Source organism: Varanus komodoensis, unplaced genomic scaffold (genome assembly GCF_004798865.1).
Source record: "Varanus komodoensis strain SLA01 unplaced genomic scaffold, ASM479886v1 scaffold20_1, whole genome shotgun sequence".
Classification (NCBI taxonomy): Eukaryota; Metazoa; Chordata; class Lepidosauria; order Squamata; family Varanidae; genus Varanus; species Varanus komodoensis.
The window spans coordinates 4,451,457-4,474,595 of NW_025335587.1; the positions used below are offsets into that span (position 1 = coordinate 4,451,457).

General features: G+C 37.5%; 1 protein-coding gene across 1 annotated transcript in view; it reads right to left on the bottom strand.

Annotated features, from left to right (window-relative positions):
* The window catches only part of GLIS1 (GLIS family zinc finger 1), a 255,035-nt gene that overhangs the window by 116,086 nt on the left and 115,810 nt on the right, over positions 1 to 23,139 (bottom strand). Inside the window, exon 3 of the mRNA XM_044430459.1 lies at positions 19,772 to 20,870. Within this exon, the coding sequence (XP_044286394.1) occupies positions 19,772 to 20,870 (1,099 nt within the window). The remainder of the gene's footprint in view (positions 1 to 19,771; positions 20,871 to 23,139) is intronic.

The following is a 23,139-nucleotide window of genomic DNA, read 5'->3' on the forward strand; positions in this document are numbered from 1 at the left end:
CTAAAAATACTAATTAGGCACCTAGAAAAGTAAGGAACTTAAAGGGAACAAACCATCTAAAGGAAACCAATCAACCCTCTAATGCTTTTGTGAAGGAAGGAAGGCAGTGTGCACTAGGCACAAGCCCAATTACAGTCTGAAGCAGCAACAGATACAGCACTTGAAGCTGCTACGTGTTCTCTCTCTTTTGAACTGGAAATTCAGGCTCTCCTCTTGAAAAAGCATGTGGAGACAAAACAACAACAGAATGATGCTCTATTTGGCCACCTTACATACTTTTTCCCTCCTTAAAAAACTGTTAATTTTTCTGCTTGCATTTTAAACTGATGACATTGGGTCTTCAAAAGCTGTTCAATGCAAAAACAAAAAAATCCTTCTTTCAAAATAAAACATTTGGATCTAATCTTACAGTTACAAATTATAAAGAAAGAACAATATGCCTTTGGTCCTGGGTTTGAATTCTGAATAGCAATCCCTTTGAGGAGGCACGAGGAAGTCTAGCCTATTTTAATGAAAAAGTAGTACTAAGCAAAAACAAAATAGGCCAAAACAAAAAACCCACCCTTCTGAATAACCAACACAGGGCCCAACATCACTTCATACAAGGGAAACATTGTATTATATGTATTTAAGAGTCATAATCACAAGATGACATTTGAATGTGAGAGACTATCCCACTTACAACCTGATTATTACATGATACATACAGCATAAAAGTCCCCAAGTAAAATCTGAGGTAGATATATCTAGAACCAGAATATCTGACTGCAGTGATGAACAATTTCTGCTGCTTTTTCCTTCCTCAAAGTAAGAGTTTCTTTGCCTCTATACATAGCAGATTCTGCTCCCAATTCTGCTTCTGAACCAAGTACTTTATGCCTTGAAGAAGCTTGTGCTTCCTTAACTTAGGGCAGCTGTGAAACAGAAGTCTATTTTCCTATGGACAAGTCTGGACATCCCGTCAAATAAGTGACTGTGTCTAATGGGCTAACTAGTATTCATCTGAAATCCAATCTTTAAAGCATACCTACCTACCTATAAGTGTTCCAACCCAAGCTATTCCTCTATTTACTTCTTACATTTAATTCCCATTGATTAAGCAACCGTGAGTGCTCACTTTATAAAACAGCAGGTAGTGGTGGCTTACACCTGCCAGGAAAGCCTGCTCTTTGAACTGCAAGATCTTTCCCATAATACTAAATGTGCTCTGATTATGCAGAAAAAGAATTCTGCTGCTCCATAAATTCCTTAACAAAGCTGCAGATGCAGAAAGCAACAGTCCAAGCTAAGCACAACACAGAACCATAGAACTGTAGTTGGAAAGATCCCATAAGACCATCAAGACCAACCTCCAGTATTTTTGCAGCCATCCTCACTAGTAGGAAAACCATTTGGGAAAACAGAGATGGACCTCACAGGCCTCCTAGAAAGAATCTTGAAGGGCAATGCATTTGTAGTAGTTTCCTGAAGTTACCCTGGAAACACTTGGAGAGGCATGAGACCTCTTTAATTTGATTAATTAAAGAGAACTTTTTTTTTTTGGCTAAGAGGTGGCATAGATATTAATTAATTAAATAAATATTTGTTCATAAGGAGAAGAATGCCCATGAGCTTGTCATAGATCATAGGTGCATTTTAATGTCTGGATTAAGGCACTTGTGTCAGTTGCCACACATTAAGCAAATATGGACTTCTGTGTATAAACCAAAATCTTTAAAAATAAAAAATCTGGATGGTTCAGTCAGACCATGGTAGTAAAACATACCAATCTGTAGATGAACATGCAATATAGTTGGATCTTCCTGTAAATAGCCAGAGCTAGTGTGGTGCAGCAGTTAAGAGCACGTGAATGGGACTCAGCTAATCAGGGTTCTAATCCTTGCTCAGCCATGGAGCTAACCGGGTCACTTTGTTATAGTCACACTCAGCTCAACCCACCTCACAGGGCTGTTGCCGTAGGGATAAGATTGAGAGGAGAATGATGTAAGTAGCTTTGAATTCTTTAAAAGAAAAAAGGTGGGATATAAATCTAGTAAATAATAATATACAGAGTCTTAAAGACAAATGGAATAGGGAATTAGATGGTTCTAATTGGCCTAATCAATTAAATATTGTTCTGGTGTCTGTGCCAGAAGGCTCTAAGGATCTTAGGTTATTTCTTATTCAGTTAAAAATGTCTGTTTAGTGTTGACTGGATACATCTATTGTTAAATTATTTGTTTTAATATTTTTTATTTTATATTGTTTTTTGTTTTGATGAAATGTCCATTAATAATGCATTCAGAATCATGTTTGCCTTATGAGAAGCCCACTGTACTCCTTTGGGGTGTCTCCATTCCAGTTACTCCGTGGACAAAAGGTTAGAGGCCCTATGGCCTTGCTGTCAAGTCAGTGGGTTAAGATCAGAGCCAGAAGTGGTAGAACCAGAACATTATAAACAAACCCAAGGGCCTAAATAGCATAGATGAGCCTTCTAGCTCAAATTGCAGGGGAGAGTTACATTAAAAAAAGGGGGGGGGGCTCCACAGGAGATTTTTGCAACCAGAAGATCAAATGCTAGTCATTAATGTGGTTTGGAGGCTGAAACTGGGGAACCCATGGCAAAGCCCCTATAATATCTTCAGGAAGCTAGGCCCAATTATGAAGCTGTACTTGTTCAAGGACTAATGAATGTTCGTGTCATTTAAAATGGGGGCATGATTGGGATATTTTGATAGGTGTTAGCTCACCTCTGGAAGAACAATTATTTTTTTATCAAAGGGAAAGGGGGAAGACAAGACCTTACCCACACTAGATAGGTCATGGGTAAGAGAGGAATAGAAATAATAGGCAGCAACTTCTGATGTTTCTCTAGGAGTTGCTCCTGGTTGGATCACTATATGCCATAAAGGTACATACATAGCCAGGGAAGGTTGTCAGAAACCCTCCCATAGTCTGCTGTTCATTCCCGCAGTCTGCTAATCAAAACACTGTCAGACAGTCCTTGTGACAGTAATGAATATACTAGCTCATCCTCCAGTACTTAAAGAATATGACTTCACAGGATCTGTTACATTAGCCAGACATAGGAGCCATGTTGTTACAGCATTATAAGGGATTAGAGCACCTCATACTTTATTTACATAAGAAATTATTACCTGGAGAGTGTAATCTTTCTACAGAGGAGAAGGAGCTTCCAGTTATGGCATGGGCTACATCCTCATTAAGAGTATTACCTGTTATATAATCTTTTAGTCCTGGATTACAGGCCATGCAGCAATCCAGTGGCTTCAAACAATGTGTTGTCATCATGCATGCATAGAGAGATAGTGGACAGATTTGCAACCATATAAATTGACAGTGTAGCTTAGAGCAGGCCATGAGCATTGTAATGCTGACTTTTTGTCCTGCAGGGTGTTAGGTCAATTTCAAAGGAAGGAGAGGGGTATGTGATAAGCCCAAAAAAGGAAGTGGTCCAAGTTGGTGTCTTGCTCACATTAACAGGCTAAAATCAAGCATGGCTAAGGTAGACAAGGGGAGTTCTGGCATGACACAGAAGCCAAAAGAACAAGAAAGGAAGCAGCTTCATGAACCCCACTGAACATGGCAGAAAGGAGGCAGAACGAATAGAATGAAGATAGCAATAAAGCCTCAGAAGAACTACTGGACTAATAATTAACTGTGCTGTAAGTAGGAGGAATGGTCAGTCATCAGCTAGGGTGCCTAGCTCTAAGAACTGAGAACTGGAATGGTTTCAAGACCATTCCTTTGGTGTAAATGGCTGAAAACTATTAGAGAGTTTGTAATCTTGAAGGAAATCCCCACAATAACATAACATGATGTACATAAAATAATCATGGAAAAGTAGACAGTGACACAATTTTCACAGAGCATGAACTTTTTATCTTCACACATGAACTCCTCATTCACTGAAGTGGTCCTAAGATATTTATATATAACATGCAAAGTCTGTATAGAATGTCATATAACATTAGTTCACAGTTTTTTCCCTTTATGTGTGCTATTTCTATACATAGCTAGGTGAACGCATGTACACACCCACTAAAAGCTCAAGTGAACAATCATTATGTCCATAGGTTTTATATTATTTTCTTCACAGAAACTCATTGTGAGAAGAATGTTTACCACTTCACACAGTCTAGGGAAAAGCTCTAGCAACAAAAACGGGTTTGGAATTACTCATGACTCAAATTAATCTGTTAATGGAGCTGCGACTCCAGGTAGGTAGTACTTTAGCTTTCATTATACCATATAGTTCCTCATATTCTCATGACATTTTCATTGTGATTCCAGAGAAGCAATTCCATCATGACCATAATGAAGAAGGGGAAGATGTTCCAACACATTTTCATCGTCCATATCCAAGTTATATTCTTGGGAAAATGTCAAAATGTCCAGTAATGACATAATGTTTTAAAATTACTGAAAGCTAAATACTGTGTTGTATTCCAAGTTGCAAAATGCTTATCAACAATTATCAGAACCAGATTCGTTTCATGAATAAAACTATTATATATGTTCCCAACTGACATGAAAAATTGGAAATCAGGATGAAAATCTCTTTCATAATCAACATTAAAACTGACTTGAAATGGTCCAGGAAATCTTGGCTTGCTGTTTAGTTGTTTGCTAGTTAGTATATTTAGGCTAACACCATATTCTATATTTTCAGTTTTCCATATATTCTAGTGCAATTGATGGCAAGGAAACTCAGCATTGAAACAATTACAACATTTATAATACAATATTTCAATCCAGACCACAAAATATAAAACAAAGCATTAATGGACTATTTTGTCTAAGGTGGCTAAGTTGCACATTAGATTCCTATTCTTTAAATAATTTCTGGGCATTACACCATGGATTTAGAGTGAGGGTGAGGCATTTTTTCATGAAAAATATGTTTTTATTTAGGTTACAATGAATACTTTTACAAATTGTCCTTGGAAAAATGAACTTGAAAACCCCAGAGTAAGTTGCTTAAAGTTAAACTTAAATAACCTCCATTTTGGTACCAAAGCAAAATACACACTGAGGCAAACCAAAGGAATAACAATAGCAATTTATATAAGTGGTTTTCACGTGCCATGAAACCAGTTGTGGCTGGTGGGAAGGTCCATACTGGCAATGCCATAAGTAGTCAACTCTGCACAGCACAAACATGGAATGTCCTGCTCCTCACTTTGCAGTGACAGGAAACATGCTCTAATGAATATTAGAAAATAAGTATCCTTATTTGCATGCCTGTGAGCTGTAGCAATTAACCAATACATTTACTGGGACACCCACAAATAAATTTCTGGAAACAGAGGGGCCTTCAGAAAGGGTATCAGAGGAAACTGCACTATAAGCACCTTCAAGCTTTCTGCAAGTACTGAGACAGGTGCTTACAAAACCTCTGCCACGTGGGTCAAACCTTAGCATGCTTATGGATTCTTTTATAGAGGATAGATATACAGGCCCTCGCCCATTCCTCCATTGCTTTCTGCTAACAGTGGCATCACTTCACAGTGTGACCCACTTGTGTCTGGGTACATTGCAATAAACTGCCCCAAATCAACATTAGGAATCTATAGATTTAATGTTGAAAACTGGGTCACCTAAGAGGAGACAACAATCAAACTGGGAAACTATGGCTCAAGAATAAGAGAACAAAAGGGTATACTTTAAAGATTTTATGTAGTTTTATGTTGTTACATTATTATGAATTTCAGCAAAACAGGTGGGAAAGTCATAGATTGGAATGTATCATACATTTCAACAGAGGGTGACCAAAGATCCATGTATGTACCCACTTGAAAGTAGTGCCTATATGACATCTGTTCAAGTGTAGAAAGTGGTGTTGGGTTATTATTGAATTATAGGAGGTGAACATTTATTCTTCAAATGTTTTTAATCCTTCAAATGTTGTATGATTAGATGACAAAGACATGCAGAAATTCCATTTATGAAGACCACTGATTAACTTCCTGAAAGCAGGTAGATTTTTTTTTAATGTATGCATTAGTTAACAGTAAAGAGTGTTCCAATGCAAAGTTTATCTCTATTATAACCTCCTCCCAAAAGGAGGTAGACACTGGATGTTTCCAAAGCATATGATGAAGAGAAGCAAAACAAATGGTGGGCATGTCGTTAGTGCAGCCAGCTGGTGCCGGAGGTCAGACTAGATGGCCCGGGAGGCCCCTTCTGACTCATTCTGTTTCTACGTTTCTAAATGTTTGGCTAAAAAATACAGAGCCTGGTATCCACTGAAACCACATATGGGTGTTAAAGTAACCATCCATTGCTTAGATTGAATAGGACATTTTAATCCCCCATTCCATTCCTGCTTTAAACCCCGTGCATCATATTTATTCACTAATAAATACTTATAAACATGGACATGGGGCTGATACATCTAATCAGCCAAAACAGTTGTTTCCAATAGTGGAGAAGACTATGAATATGTAAACGCTATAGGGCCAAAACTAGATTCAATAAATGTTTCAATTGTCATAAAGATGTAGCAATTATATTTGGCAAACAAATCCAAAAATGACAGACTCATAATTAATGATGGCTAATTTATCCCAAGTAAAAATCAACTTTTGAATACATAGATATGAAGACAATGCTTTTAAAGAAGTCAGGGTAAGAGGGATGGTCTAGGGCAGTGGTGGCAAGCCTATGGCACACATGCCGGAGCGGGCATGCAGAGCCCTCTGTGTCAGCATGTGAGCCAAGTCGCCCCAGCATCGCCCCAGCAGCCAAGCATCAGATAACAGCGCATATAGCAGCGCCAGGTGATGATGTCACAAGTCACGACTCATTAGCTGCGACTCGTCTGAGCTTTCACATGGCCAGTCAGTGCACTGCCATATTTGCTTGGACTGGCTGTGAGGTTTTTTTTTCTCAACTAAAACCTCAGTATTCAGGTTTTATTGCAGTGTTGGCACTTTGCGATAAATAAGTGGGTTTTGGGTTGCATTTTGGGCACTTGGTCTCTAAAAGGTTTGCCATCCCTGGTCTAGGACAATAGTGACTATTGACTATGCTCAGCAACTCAGGACTAGTTCTGACAGAGAGTAAAAGTGTCACTAAATTTGTTTTATTTCAGACTACAAGTAGGACTCAGAGGGAATCTGTTTCTCTCACAGTCTTGGCACTTTTTATGGAGAAGCAATCCATCACAAAAACCATCTGAAGTGCTCAGAGTATGAAGTTATGCAACCCCACCTGCACCCCAAAATCTTCCTCAATCGCTATTGCTAGGTCTCACTGTTCTAATCAGTCTTTGATCTTATTATTTCCAAATGATGTTTAGTATCCAACTCAAATCACTCTCCAGATTATTTCATTCATTCATTTGGCAAATTAACTACAATGTAAGACCAAAAGAGCTACAGTGAATCAGACCAAAAGCCTCTCCAGTCCAGCTTTCCATTTTACAATGGCCAAACAGATGCCAGTGAGAAGCTCAAAACCAGGACATATGAAAATAACACTCTTCCACTGTTGTTTAGTGAGTGGTATTCGGAAGCTAGCTGCTTTTGATACAGGAGCTAGTATATATTCATCACAACTAGTAGTAATTACTGTTTAGGAAAACATTTTACTGATGAGATCTTGGGCTTACATATATCATAACTAAGCCAAGTTTCGAAATCAGCCCTGACATTAATTTTTAAAATATAAGAAACATTAGGGTTTATGAAATTTTATTGCTTTTACTTCCAGGGGTGCAACTATACAAGGACTGTATCTGGGGTCACAAATTGCCACAATTTTAGTTAAATCAAAGATTGATTATGGCTATAGACAATCATGAATGCAATTAAATGACAAATTGTCATTTCTCCAGTCAATCTTCATTGCACTTTAGCTAAACTCTCAATCTGGTGTCTGTTTTTTACACAAATCAAACAACCTGTTATCTCTTTCAAGGATTTGCTAATCTGATGTCACATAACAAAATATTCTGGGGAGATTCCATGTTATAAAAACATAGGGTTCCAACAGCAATAGCATTGCAAGAAAATATTCCAATATAAAAGTTTAACTCAAGTAAATCCTGTCAAGTAAACTGCATTAATTGAATTACTAATCCATTATTGCTTGAAGCCAGATTGTCCATTCCATGAATGAGAGCTACCTTCCCCCACCCTCCCTGGATGTTATGTTCTCACCATCTCCCTCTTTGATCCTACTATTGTAGAGAACACCTTTCACAAGATGCCCCCTCTTAGAGATGACCTGATTTTCCATTTGAGATAATTTATCTGAAGGTGTTGCATTCCTTAACTTCCTGGGTGTGAGCTTTTAAAATGTATCCAAATCTTCTCTGCATTAATCAGTTATCCAGGTTAACACAATTATCAAGTTATTTGTAAGCTGTCCTGAGCACTTGACGGAAGGACGGGATATAAATGCTTATAATAAATAAATAAAAATTTTGACAAATCCAATATAAACTGATTCCAGCTAAAGTAAAAAGTTATAGAAATCATGTTACACTAAAAAGAACATCCACTTGGGAGCTTCCCTGCTTTATAAATAGCAGCCAATCATTGTTCACAATGAATTATAAATCATGGTCTATGATAGCTCTTAGTTGCCCAATGGCTAGAACAGATCCTGACACTTACACTTGCACCAAGGTGAAAGCCATAGCTATCAAAGCCTCTCCCTTTGTGGTAAGCCTTGAACATGTTTTGGTCCTTGTGTGTGATAGGCCTAGATGTCTATATTGCAGAGATTACAAGGATTTTGAGGTTGGCATGTGTGGATTTATTTACGTCTTTCCCCACAAACCTCATCTTTGTTCAAGAAGGATGACTTCAGGAATCATTCAGCCCCTTCTCCTGTATCCTGGACTGCAAAGATTACAGCAGAGAAACCAGTTGAATCTATAGTTATTAGGTTTGGATTTTTGAGGAAATACTTATGGAGCCTATAGCTAATTGTCAGCAGCTATATGATTTCTGAATACTGTAAACCACTAAGCTTTTGCCATGGGATTTATTACAATAAAACAGCCTCACTGGTTTGGGCGTCAAGTCAGAATGCCAGTGTATTTGAAGGACTAGTTCCGTAACATAAAAAGATGTGGACCTGCTACTTTGAAAGCTTCGGGCTGTAATGGAATAATCCTTTTATCTGGAGAACATCCAGTGAGTCGTCTGTGGCCTGCAATGTTCAAACCCACCCTAACATGAAGAACTTCCTTTGATTCCAGTGTGAATACTCAGGAGCTTCCAGTAATGCTGAAACTTCATAAAATTCTTTATACAGTGCCTATTTTTGAACCTCTTCAATTTTACTTTGGTTGAAACTTACTTGTCATTTCCTGAAACTCTTCATGTCTGCCTTTGTGCATTCTTTGGGTAAGCTAGAAACAGTTCTTTTAATCTTCCCTTAAAAGTCTTCAAATTACTTTAATTTCCCATCTTCTTAGTAAGTGCCAAAGACACTAAAGTAGGAGATGGAGATTTGCCATGGCAAAATGGATCTCCTATAGTTCTGGACATGAAAATCAGCCAACTGCTGTCCTGTTCCATGAATAAACTCACTGAAACATTTTAAGTAATTAACACTAATTGAGTCATCTGCTCTTTGAAAAGAAAAAACATAACAATGTAACTAATACAGATTTTCTTTGTAAGATTAATATCATGAATCAGGACATACTTTTTTACCTTCATTGTGCAAAGAAGAGGTCCTGTATCCCATACAAAAATTCAGTTGACTATCCACTGCAAGGGGTTTGCAAGGGGACAAGCAGTTACCTGCAGCTCTTCAGCCAAGATATGACTCTATCTGCTCATGACTTGGAAGTTGAGTAGAGCCTTTTGTGTCAGCTCCATTTGACAAGAGCTCCTTATGAATTCTCTTAATACAAAAAACTATTGGCATACCACTGTACCAGCTTCCAAGGGTAACATGAAAGGGGGTAGTTTCCAAGGCCCCAGCAGCAGCAAAGAAATTTGTGGTCTCTCTGGTGCAGCTATATGAACATTATAAACCTTGGAAAGTATAGCTAGGTCACACACAAGTTAACCTGGAATTAGCAATGGCTGCCATCGCCTCCCTTCTGCTGGTGTTGCCATGCTGTCCTGAGCCAGATATAGGAAACTGGTCTGCCTGAAATGCAAAGTAGAGTTTTAGAAGAGACAGCACGAAGAACGGCCCAGGTGCTGGGCTGTGAATACAAGTTTCACTCAACATATATACAAGAGGTAAACCAGTGTTGGAAATACAGTTTCAAGAATGGCAGAAGCTGCCTGAGTTTGCCTGACAGTCCTAACCGTTTTTTCAAAATGTTCATGTCAAAGAGAAGACAAAGTAAAAAGGGAATGAGTAAGGTGCTTTCTGAAGATACAGAACTTAAGTAAGATTTATATCGTTGAATATTTTTTCTTTAACCTTTGAGTGAGGGGACAGGTCATCCAGCTGTTCCTCTTGAGCCTTCCAGCTATTCCTATTCTCTAAGCCAACAACCTGACAGCAGAATTTCATTGTTTCTAGCCAGTACTGTTTTATTTTGCCCCACTTACTTCTCCCAATGCATCATAAAAACACCATTTGGAAAGACCACCTGACCTAGCAAACAGAGAAGCAGCCAGCCTAGTCCACACTCTTCAGCAGGTATGTATTGTGCATGCACCTGTGTGGGATACATGCTGCCGCTGCCACATTACACTTGTCTGAGTGGGTAGCAGGCAAATGTCATGCAGAGCACTGAGAAAGTGATGCAAGATCTTGGAGAAACGCTGTTGTGTTATGACAAAGATTCCCAGAGAGCGGGGAAGAAGATTGGCCACTGGGAAAGGTGGCTGGTGCATCCACGTGCTGCACCCCTTTTGCCCACATGCTGCTGCTAGCAGTGAGTGGGGAAGAAGGTTAGCTGCCAGGAATGGTGGCTGGAGGAGGTTGCCAGCTGCGCACCTGGGAGGTCTGCAAATGTTCACAAACTTCTTGACTTGGTTCACTTTGCAGGATTGGGACGAGCACAGGAAGAAGTTCATGGAATCTGTAGGGACAGATTCCAAATCAGTTTGTCCCACTTCTATTGTTGAATAATCATAACAGCCAGCCAGAGTTTGTTTATACCTCCCATTTGTTAGACCCAGTAGCTAGCTGCTAGGAAACTATGAATGACTACCAAAGAGAGACACTGTATCTTATCAAAGCTATGTGAGATCAGCACAGGGAAACCAACCAATCTGCTTTGCATTCAGAGCGTAATGAATACACTGACCTTTTTAAAGCAACCCAATCTCCAGACTCCCACTTCTCTTGGACTATGAAAAGCTATGTAAAGGCCTGCATTAAGAGTTCCTATTGGGGTGCTCTGAAGAACGTGTTAATATACCAGTTTAGTTATCACAACCTATGTGAAGCCTGAATTCTGTCATCAAGATTCAGCAGTTAACAAAATATGGTGGTTCTTTTATTGTGTAAACTCACCCTTATTTTTAACAACTCCTGCTCAGTTAGCTTTGATTTTTACATTCCAGGGGAATAATTGAAGCTTGTTTAACCTGCATATCGAGGATAAAAGAAAAGATTGGAAAAACTTGGAAGAAACTCCCTGTATCAGGACTGTTTTGTTAGAGGCTTCCTGCCAGGCCGTAAAAGAGTATTGATCAACTCCCTATTTCAAAGTTTACCCAGGTACTGCAAGGGTATCAACACAATTCATCGAAGTAATCATTTGCAGACCTAGTAGGCACTCTCTGCTGACACAAATGAAAGATTTATTGTTGAGATGATGAAACAAAGAGCAAGTTGTGCAAAGTTTACCAAGTTGGATTATGAGAACATGCTTTTTCCATTTCCCATTTTTAAATGCCTTGGGTGCAGTTTCAAAAGAAAGGCCAAGATAAGTTATTCAGCAAAGCAAGTTGCATGGTATCTGAACACAGGAACCTCTTTGTAAAATGCTATCTCTATACACAGCAAAAATAATACAAGAACAGAGTCTGCATTGCTTTGCTGAATAGATCTAACACCTCAAACTTACTGTGCTTTTCCAAAAGTATTACCATCAAGGTTAACCAATAAAGAATACATATTAGATTACTGTTATTTATTGTTCCTCTCTGCATCTCAATCTTATTTAAGTCAATGTACAGCTCATGTAAGCAAATCATTTTGCGCACATACAGGTTTATAATACAATATTCAACAAAGGTTTGTAGTAAAGTTGCAGTGGTAGTAAATCTATTTCTACAATTAACTTTTATCAGTTCATTACCCCAGCTCTGCTATTCCCAAAAGCTTGATTAACCATTCTTCAGTTTGGGGGGTGAGTGCTACAATGTTGATTTCGGACCATTTTTTCAGCAACCAATCAATTCCACGGTAACAAATAAATTACCTTGACTATCATAAAAAACATACCATACATAACTACTACTGGTGCCATTTATAATCTCATTCCTGTTATTTGGAAAATTACCCCTACTGTAAGATCCTAAAGGGATTAAATATTTGGATGACTCTGTATTAGAATTTTGCATTTAATTATATATTTTAATACACATAATGCAGGGAAATACCACTGAAAATGTACTTTACACTGAACATCCTTGAAAAAATAAACACTGAAAATTATGACAGAATTAAGGTTACCTAGCATTGATTTTAAATGTATCAAGTCTTGATTCAAATATTTAGAACTATGATTTAATCTAATGACTTTTTAAGTATTCTGTTGTTTCTTTTTCCTTTAGTATATCTTCATAGAGTACCATTGGCCTAAATTTCTCAATATTTGAGTTTCATCTGTATCTTAGTTGAAAATATTTGTTCTACTGAGGTGACCCACACACCTTGTACCTTTAAACTAATTTCTTACCATGTACCAGATGTACTGCCTATCACAAGACCTTGAAATTTTACAATTTTCCCCATCCATCAAACTTTTCCAACATATCGGCTACACTAAACTTGAGTTCCTAATATCCAGTACTGCTGGATAAATACCTAGCTGTGATTTCCTTTTGTATGTATCCAAAGAGGGTTGCAGCTGTTTTAAAATAAACTTTTTTCTTTAATATAATTGTTTACAACAATATTTCTAAAAAGATTGCAATTAGTACTTGTTCAAGCTAGTAAAAAGCTGTGAAATCTACTCATTCAGGCCGATCAATTAATGAAGCTTCTATAGTCTCAGTTCAAAGTAGGAAATGCTAAACCATTTTTAAAAGCGTTTTTTCCAAAGCCTATATTTATGCTATATACATTCACTCAAGGTGTAATGTTTGTTTTTAATGTCTCAGATAACAATTTAAAGTTAAAAATATAGATGAAACTGTTTGGAAAAATTAATCTTAAAGGTAGCTACCCTTTCAAACTAGAGCAGATTTACAATCTTTTCTCCCCATTTAATAAATACAAGTTTCTCTGTAAGTTCAAAATAATGCATTTCGCTTCTCAGGAAAAAGCTTACTGAATGAAAGACATGCATTATATATCACATTTTGCTCAAAGAAAATTGTCTGCTAGAGATTTTCAACACATACTCTAGGAAAAAGTTTATAAGGAACCCACCAGATGCAAGGAACTTGCATTCCTAGACTGTGTCGTGTGGGGCCAAATGAAGTATGAGGCTAAACATGAAATTAGCAATCATGTCATTGACAAAACTGCAAAAGGTGCACATGGAGATGGGTTCATCAGGAATACAGCACATGGGAAAAACAGGTTTATCTTTTTCTTTCACTCTGCCATATTGACCAAAAAAACAAAACAAAACAACAACAAATCTATCCTTGTCTGCTCTGAGGCCTGGAAGGGAAGCTTAAGGTCTGTTAAGAGACATAACAGCAAACGGGAACATTCTACGGTGATGAGGAAAGAATTAAACCAGCTCTCCCCATGTTCTAAGATTCCAATATAAATACCCCCAACACCTGTTATTAATATTTTCAAAGAAACGGATGTGCTTCCTGAGAACACACTTAACACCACATGTAATTTGGGGACTCAGAAGAGTACAACCCTAACTTCAAGCAGCACATAAATGGCACTTTTCATGCCAAAATAGCCTCCAGCAATCCTAGCTGGGATAGCAACCAAATGAATATCTCAGTTGAACCTATGAGGATTCCCAAATTGTGAATTTGAACCTTCACTGGAGGAAGTGGTGCTGGGAATAAAAATTTTGCTAAAATGGTATAAGGACAACATTCTTGGACAGGTGGAAGCACTCAGCAACACTTCTCCATCTTGTTGGGATTTTCATTTTCAGTTTGTTGACCCTCATCTATTGCTGCTCCCAGACATCACTTTAGCACTTCCATCACCTCATATGATTGAGAAATAAAGGAGACATAGAGCATACCAGTGACCCCTTACTCCAAATCTTTATATGACCTCAACTTAGTGACTTACTGTAGACATTAAAAAGCCCAGGGGCAAGACAGAATGCTGAGGAACCTTGTAGTATTAGTGCCCACTGAGTTAAGCAGTAATCCACGAGCATCTGGAATTAATGAGCAAAACATCTTTTCTCCAAAGTGCAAAAGCTATTCAGAAGGCAAATTTCTGGTATCATTCCCAGAAACTGCCTGGTTCGGCGAAGCACCTGGCTTTAAGATCATCACCTTTGCCTCCTTTTTCTCAGAGTCTTGACATAACCCACTCTTTCTGATCCCATTGTGAGTTAATTCACATTCTGATTCTGAATCATCTGGAATGCAGCCAGCAGTTCATGAGAACAATTGCCCAAGACTGCCATCCTTCTCGTTCCCAACACTGGGTATACCAAAGAACAGATTCTACAGAGTTTATAATCCACCACTTATTACAGAATCTGTAACCTGGGAGATCATGCCTAGAAGCCATCATGTCAATCACCAGAATAATCCCTGCATTCCAAATATCAACAGAAGTGCCAACTGCACCAAGCAGACCTAGGCCAAGGACCATTAATTCTGTGGCCAAATAAATAGAAAAATAAGAATGATCAGCCCCAGTGAAGCAGTCACGTGATTTAAATCTTATTGAACACTTGGAGGTCCCCTCCTTCAAAAGCAGGTCTTATGCAGCTAGTCCGAGGGTAAGGATAGGGGACAATTTTCTTTGGTCCACATAAGTAAACTTACCCAATTCACAGTTAAGGGACTAATATGTAGGTCATAACAGCAATCCTTTGGATTGCGTTTTTCTCTGAATGTTGTGATGTAATTCTTGACGCAAACGCATGTAAAATGCATACAGAGAAAACTTGTTTATGCAATTAAATATGAGTTTTTGTGAATTTTCCAGAAATTGTGCAGTAATATAGAAACTGGATGGGACATAGTTAGGCTTGGACACATGAGGAACTCACATAGATTGAAAATAAACTGATTCATTCATCTCTAGCCTAGAATAATACTGAAAGAACCACAATAAAGCAATCCAACAGGAAACAGAGATCTTCATAACAGAGATCTTCACAAATTGATCATCCATCTACACTTGTGAAGTTTCTATATGAACATCCAGCTGTAGATTCCATACGGGAAGTCACAGCCTGGAGGTAACAAGAGCTTAGGTCTGTGAAGGACACAGTATACTGAAGGGCATTCATTCATAGGGTCACCAAAAGTTGGATGAAACTTGACAGCTCATAGCAACAATATCATTCAGCTGTAAATTAATAAAATTCCATCTGCCAAACACCAACACATGTCTTCTTTACCATTTCATGATTTTCATCAGCGCCTTTGGATTAGAAGCTGAATTTTATGGATATTATAAACACACGTTTAAAAACAATGTTTTCATCAGACTGTTGAGACAGAGATAGAAAAGATGGATAGCCTAATATTTGACTTAGAATGGCAAATACTGAGAAGACAAAACAAACAAGGCACAAACCACCATTCCCAATTGAAACAACATATTTACATGTATTTGCAAGCAGGCTTAAATATTATTGTACAATATTGGGATCACTATCCATTATTACTCCAAATGGGGCAAAAAGATAATAAGAAATCTTCCTTGGGGATTTTTTCAAAAATTGAAAACATTTAAGCCCCCTAATTTCTGCTCTCAGACAATCAAAATCCCAATTGTCTGGGACATCAAATCTATAAAAGCATGACATTAATCTTCAAAAGTTCAGGTCTTAAAGGCATTGCATCATTATTTTTGTTGGATATATTTTTGATCATAACGCAGATGAGCACTAAATTTAATAAAACTAAAATAACACAAGTTAAGTATGAAACATAACAGGATATTGCAAAGAGATTAAGTAGTTTCCTTCAGACTACTTAGACAGCCCAAAGAATAAAGAAAACAAGAACAGAAACAAAACAAAGCCCCACACAAATGAAAGGATGTGATGTAGAGAAGGAATCAAGTAATTAGAATATTTAACAGAAAATAAAAAGTACTCATACATTTTGGCATCAACACACAAGAAAGAACCCAAAAATATTACTAATTCCTTTACAACACATAGAATTTTGCCTTTCCACTGTCTGTTGCTGAGAAGAGAGCACACTGGCTAAATTTAAACCAGCTGTAATGATGAGTGTTACAGTTGGACTGAAGGGAAGCTTACCTCATGAAAGTATATTGTGGAAACTGCTGTTGGAAAGATAATAAAAGGATTAACTGCCATTTTAGTGGACCATTTACTTTTCAATCAAAATGTCTCATGTATTTCCTGTTCTCAAGTAGCCTGAATTCCAAAATTCCTTTGTCTATTACATTATGTAGTAGCAAAGCCTGTCATAAGAAATTAATAATTTTACATGGACGGGAGCTTTTATGCATACAGACAGGGAGCTACTTGTTGCCAGCCTCCCCTGAACACATTCAAAGCACATTTAGCCAACAAATTTTGCTGAACAGACTGGAAAGATACGCAAATTCAAAGAAAGCAGAAATGTCCTCTGGAAGGGCACTGGAGGCAAAAAGGAAACTTATAGGAAAAAAACAACAACTCAACAAACTGTTAGAAATGTAGGTTCTAAAAAAACAAATCACCTCATTATTTTAAATGAATTCAGAATGTCAAAATATGCAAAATAATTCCCTCTTTGGATTGGTTGTTTTTGAGCATATCTGAAAATAACTGATCTTTTAAAATCATCATCAAAATAATTATATATAGACCTAGGACAGGCCTAACATTTTAGTCTGCAATAAATATACCCCTGGTTATTACTAACCTCAAAGATGTGAACCCAGAACCAAAAAAAATTCTAAACTTCTAACATTTTAAAATGAATATTGCAATAAACTACAGCCTGAATTCAAGATTCTGATGCTTCATTATCTATTTCAAATAAATGCACTTTTTCTACATGAAAGTAGCTGTTCGCAGTCTTACCCATACTTTTTCCAGTCAGTATAAAACTAGATCCTGACAGTGGGTTTTGTAATACTAAGTTCTTATTTCTTCTTGAGACACATTCATAATAATTCACTGATTCCTGTACAAAGAATCTTCTTTCTCACTAAATGAAAAGGCAGTAATACCTGGATAGCACAATCAAAGATCCATGGTCCAGTTCACAATTCATAGTGGTTTACATTCCAATTTACAACATGAAATTCTTCCAATATTAGCTATTATTTCATACAGATTAACATAATGACATCAGGATAGTACCCGCATAGCATTCCTTAACCTGAATTACAAGAACTGGTTTCTGTGAAATGCTGACTGAGAAGGTAACATTAGGAAACTGCCATACAATAGCTGTCAAGTACACACTTCAAAGAATATCTAGAGAGAATACCTCTTCGTGTAGAGTAAATCTAGCCTCTATACCACATCTTTCATTGCTGTAAAAAGCCAAGCTTCTCTAGTTTTAAAACAAACATATGAGAAAGAGGGAGAGAGAGAGTTAGACTGGCAACATACAAAATTACACAGCCAACTCTGAATAATCCAGACATTTTCATAGTCTCAAATTTCTAACTCTCAAGAATATAGCATAATTTAAAATCTGTAAGACACAACTAAAACTAGTAGTTTCAATTCTGGATGGCCTTCTCCTGTTTCTGCAGAAGTTATTGGTGCTATTTAAGTATTAGCGGGTGATTGTTTAAAATCATTATTATTATTATTATTATTATTATTATTATTATTATTTTCTTTCTTAACTAGCATCTCAATAATATACTTTTTGGGGAAAATGTGTCTTCTTTTTCTACATTACCATATAATAGATAAACTGAATATAGTTGATTAAATAAATGACAACACCTAGCAATCTTAACTCAATGGAAAGATTCAAAAGCCATCAGAAACATAACGGAATGAGAGAAAATAAAATATTAAGACAAAATTCCTATTTCATAATTTAAAAAATAAATGTCCTTTCAAGGAGTGTTTAGAAATAGAATACACATAAATACATACACATAATGTATAAAATGAAACATAAAGAATGCCCTATGTATAGGAGAAACCATATGCTAAACATCTGTTTTTCTGTATATTATTTTGCTTCATTATAAAACACTTGATGTATATTTGGATATACAAGAAACAGATACATAAAGTAAGGATGTGACAACACATCAACTTATATTCACATAATAATAAAGTCCATCCAGATCTATACTGTGCTTCATCCGAAGAATGCTCAGTAAGAACTGTATTTGGAAATAAAATAGGCCCAACACTACTACTTCACTTGCTGTAACATTACTATATGTCTCTTCACTTTAAAGGGACATCTTAGTTTGAAGCGAGTGCATCTCATTCCAGAACTTCACATAGTGGGTGTTCCCTTTTCAGAGAACATCTCCGCTGTGCTACAGTGAACAAACATCAAATCTCCAAAGCGCTCCTTCTTCCTGACATTTCAATGAGGCAACCCAATCTGCTGGTGTGGTTATTCCTTTGTAAGAAATACATTTGAGTTGCAAACAAAAGTTTCATATTTCACAGCTGGGTTTGGAAGCTCTGACCAATCTTGCCTCGTTGTTATCTCTTCTGTTCAGGGTTTCATATTATTGCTGCTTTCAGCATGTGGAAAGCCAACTGCAAGTCATTAGCGTTTATTTTAATTGCTCACATTATTGTGATAATACAAGCAGAGCCAATACTGTTCCCAAGATGTTCCTTTGGAATTCTTATTAGCTTAGATCTGCCTGATCAGAGGAGAACAGCTTTACTGGTCCTCTTCTCAAAACTCTGAAGGTTTTTTTTTAAGTGTTAAATGAAAGCCATCCTAAAAGTTGTATTACATGTTCAGCTTTAACTGTTAATAATAATTACTAGGATTCTCTTCCTTTTCTGCCATCTATCATTTCAAAGGCTTCTGCTCCAGTGGAATACTGCTTAAAATGCAGAATGAAAAGAATTTTCATTAAGTGTGCCTCATGTTTCCCGATCTAAAATGTCACCCGAGGCAAAGTGACCCTCCTTTACATTAAATTGCCGCAGGCTGCTTTGATCATCTTAGTAATGTTTCAATGGCAATTTCAAAAACAAACCATTGAACTAAAAGTTAAGCTTTTGCTGAGGTCAGCAAAATATTATTCACTAACATTACACCATTTATAACCAAAACACTCCTCCCCCCCATCAACCTCATGAAAGAATCACATACTACATTGCAGTAAAACAACACAACTGTGTTGGAAAGATACTATGCAAGTAGAAACAGTGCAAAGAACTCGATATATGTTTATACTCAAATTCCACTTGGAAATATCACAGAATAAGCTACAGGAAAATATGCTAACTACATAGGAAGAATACTTGAAAAAGGAGGGGAAGTGCAGGCCTCAGCATATTTCTAGCCAAATAAATACAGTGAACACTTACCATACACTTGTTTGGTTTTTCCCCAGAATGAACCCTCATATGGATGAGAAGCTTATAACGAGCATTGAAAGGCTTGTACCGACGGACGCAACCTGTCCAGAAGCAAGTGAAGTCCTCCCCTTTTCTTTGATCAATATGTGTTTTTTCAATGTGCCGCACCAGTTCATCTTGTTGCTCGTAGGCAGCACTACAGTCAATCCACCGACAGGCCTGTTTTCCACTGCTGGTCTCCTGCTCATCACCTTCACTCATCTGGAGAGACTTTGGAGACATGGAGGCATGTAAATGAGAAAGTGTCCCTTGAGTCTGGCTTTGCTGCTGGTGTAAATGATAAGGTGGTGGCAGCTCTTGATGATGCTGAAAAAGATCAGAGGCAGAAGAATATTCATCAAGTGGTTCTTGCTTTAAAAAATTCAGCTTCTGGTTACTATGTGGAGCATCCTGCTGAGTACTATGACTGTTCATTATAAGGCGAAGGCTTGCATTTTCTCCTGCTTGCTGCATTTGCAGATGATCACAGTCCCCTTGGACAATTTCAGTGGAAACAGGTAGAAGGCATACTGAAGGAGAAGAAAGATGGCAGCGGTTCCCAGGATGGGAGGAAGACAGGGGCCGAGAGGGTTTCTGAGCACTGTGCAGAGTGATCTCCCCAGGAGAAGAGGAAATCCCAGCTGAATTAGTTCGCAGACCATTCATGCAGGTAACCAGTGATGTCTGTGAAGTGCGAATGATTGTTGTAATATCAATCCCCTCAGCAGAGGACGGCAGCATGGAGATGCATCTCTTCTTCAGGTTGTTTGCCTGATGCCTGCTTGAATGTTGAGGACTGTTGAGTGACAATGAACCCAGGGAGGAGCCGTGTTCATTATTAAACAAGTACGATGAAAGTGAATTTGTAAGGCCGTTGTTCATTAGGTCTATTTCAGGATGAAGACTGCCTGAGCCTCTCAGCTCCATTCCTTCAGTAATCCCTCTGTGCGTGGAAACATCAGAAAGGCCCTTATAGTCGCACGGGCATTCCTGTTTTATATGCTGAGTAGTGTGGCTCCCATTCATGCATGGAGTGGAAGAGTCTGCCGAATCTTGAAAAGAGGGAGGCCTGCAACACAGTTTCATTTGTCATCACTAAGTGGCAAAGAATTTAAGCATTTCATGCAAAATGCAATGTTTGTTAACCTCCACAAGCATGGAATGATTTGAGTTCTTAGGCACATCAGCTCCCTGCCCTGCATATTAACAGCACTAGAAAACCCTTTTAAATGCTTTCTCTTGGAGAGCAGAAAAGCAGCAGCACCTTGTACAGAAGTAGTTTCTCTCATAAAGGAAAACCCACTCTCACTAGAGCCATTTTTCTGAAATGGCAAGCACCTCATTAACTTCAGTCCATGCATTCAATAAGAAATGCAGGTAAAACATAAGCATTAGCTATTTCCTGATTTTTTTAGCCATATATTGTCCATCTGAATCACATCAATCAAGAAGTTTGGGGATTCTGCTCAACTTCTGTGGAAAAAAATGGTAGGCCATTTTCTAGCTGAAAAGATCATGATGAGGCACACTTTTTCCCCACTGAATAGAGGTTTTCAGTCTATTGCATGATGAAATACCAACTAATAGTCTTCCTGACTGATACATACAGTAGAAGTAAGTAGCAGAATCCTGAGGTGAAGGTGTATCACAGATACATCCTACTGTAGCTGCAGAAGTCCTTTTTCAACTCACCCCAACTCATAAACATATTCATTCTCTCTCTCTCTCTCTCTCTCTCTCTCTCTCTCTCTCTCTCTGTGTGTGTGTGTGTGTGTGTGTGTGTGTGTGTGTGTGTAAGTAACACAAGACACTGTATTAGGGATATGTACCTGCTTGCTTTCTTTTCACCTGCTGAAAGGTTTTTGTTTCTGTAATCTTTCAGGATGCTTCTCATGCTAATAGTGAGTGGGTAAAATGTAGGTTTGAAACTTTATAAATCAAATTTTAGAATTTGTAGGAAGATATACCACAATTCCTATACCAACCTTAACACATTTATGTGTCACATATAAACTTTCCAAACTAAACAAATGGGAATGCTGTCTTCTTTCCAAGAAGAACAGAAAATATGCCCATCTCTCTCTCATAGGTTTAGGACAAGAGAGGAAAGAAGAAAAAACAAAGAGTAATGGAAAGCAAAAGAGGAATGGCAGGAAATGCCATGTGCCAATAAAGCTGAATAAAAAATGACTTTATCAATAATAAGAAAATAGAAGATTTGATCATTTTAGGTTATCTATTTTAGTTTACTTTGTTTTACATATTTTTTTCTCTATTAGTTCACATTAAGAAAATAAAATATATATTAAAAAATACAAGATTTAACTTGCTCTTTATTTTACCTTATCAGTACATGTGATTTTTGTCATTTGACACTTGCTCATAACAACAAGCAGACTGGACAACCTCCTCACATGTGATGGAGAAACAAGTTCTCACTTTCCTGCTCTATCTACCTGGTGCATCCATCCACACAAGGCCATAATGCACACAACTTGGGGATTGTATGTGATAGATGGACTGCACTGTGAAGAACTACATGCATTAACAGGTATACCTGTATTTTACATTAAAACGTTATACACACATGGAATCTCATGAGACAGGGATGATTCATGTGTGAACAGAAAGCACAATTCTTGCTCCCTCACAACTTACCAGAAACTTACAACTTATAAACTGATCCATATATTAATGAGATTAAACCAACTATATTTTTGTTTTTACTAGCACCACTGTTTATGTATTCATTTTTATAACATGTCATTACAAGCATTTGATCAAAACCTCCCTAAGCACTGTTTTGTAAAAGGGATTTAGCTGAGAAAATAAAGGATGTGGCAAAATTTGTTTCATAGCCAAAAAGCCAGAGAATACAGATCCAAAAGATATCTTTGCCTGAATATGCACCCATGATAAGCGCTCGCTCGCACTGTCTTTCTCTGTCCGTCTCTCACACAAACACTGGAGGAATACAATAAAATAGCACCAGTATATGCTGGGATGAATTTATTTCAAATATACTTGCACCTTGTCAGCATACAACTTCACCTACATATCAGTGACACCCAAACTTCTAATTAAAGAACCCGTAAGTACTGCCTTCCTATAAAATCACATTGGTCTTCTCTGGCAAGCATTCTCTGTGTAGCAGTTTTACAACCCAGCATCTTAAGAACCATCAGAGATAAATTTGGCATTTTTATCCGACTAGAAATTTTCCCCTTTTGCCACTGAGACTTCAAACGCAAGTCTTTAATCTCTAGTGTGATGAGTTGTAAAATTCAAATTCAAATAATGCTTTTTTTCTTTATTTGTCATGATTTATTGTTTATAGT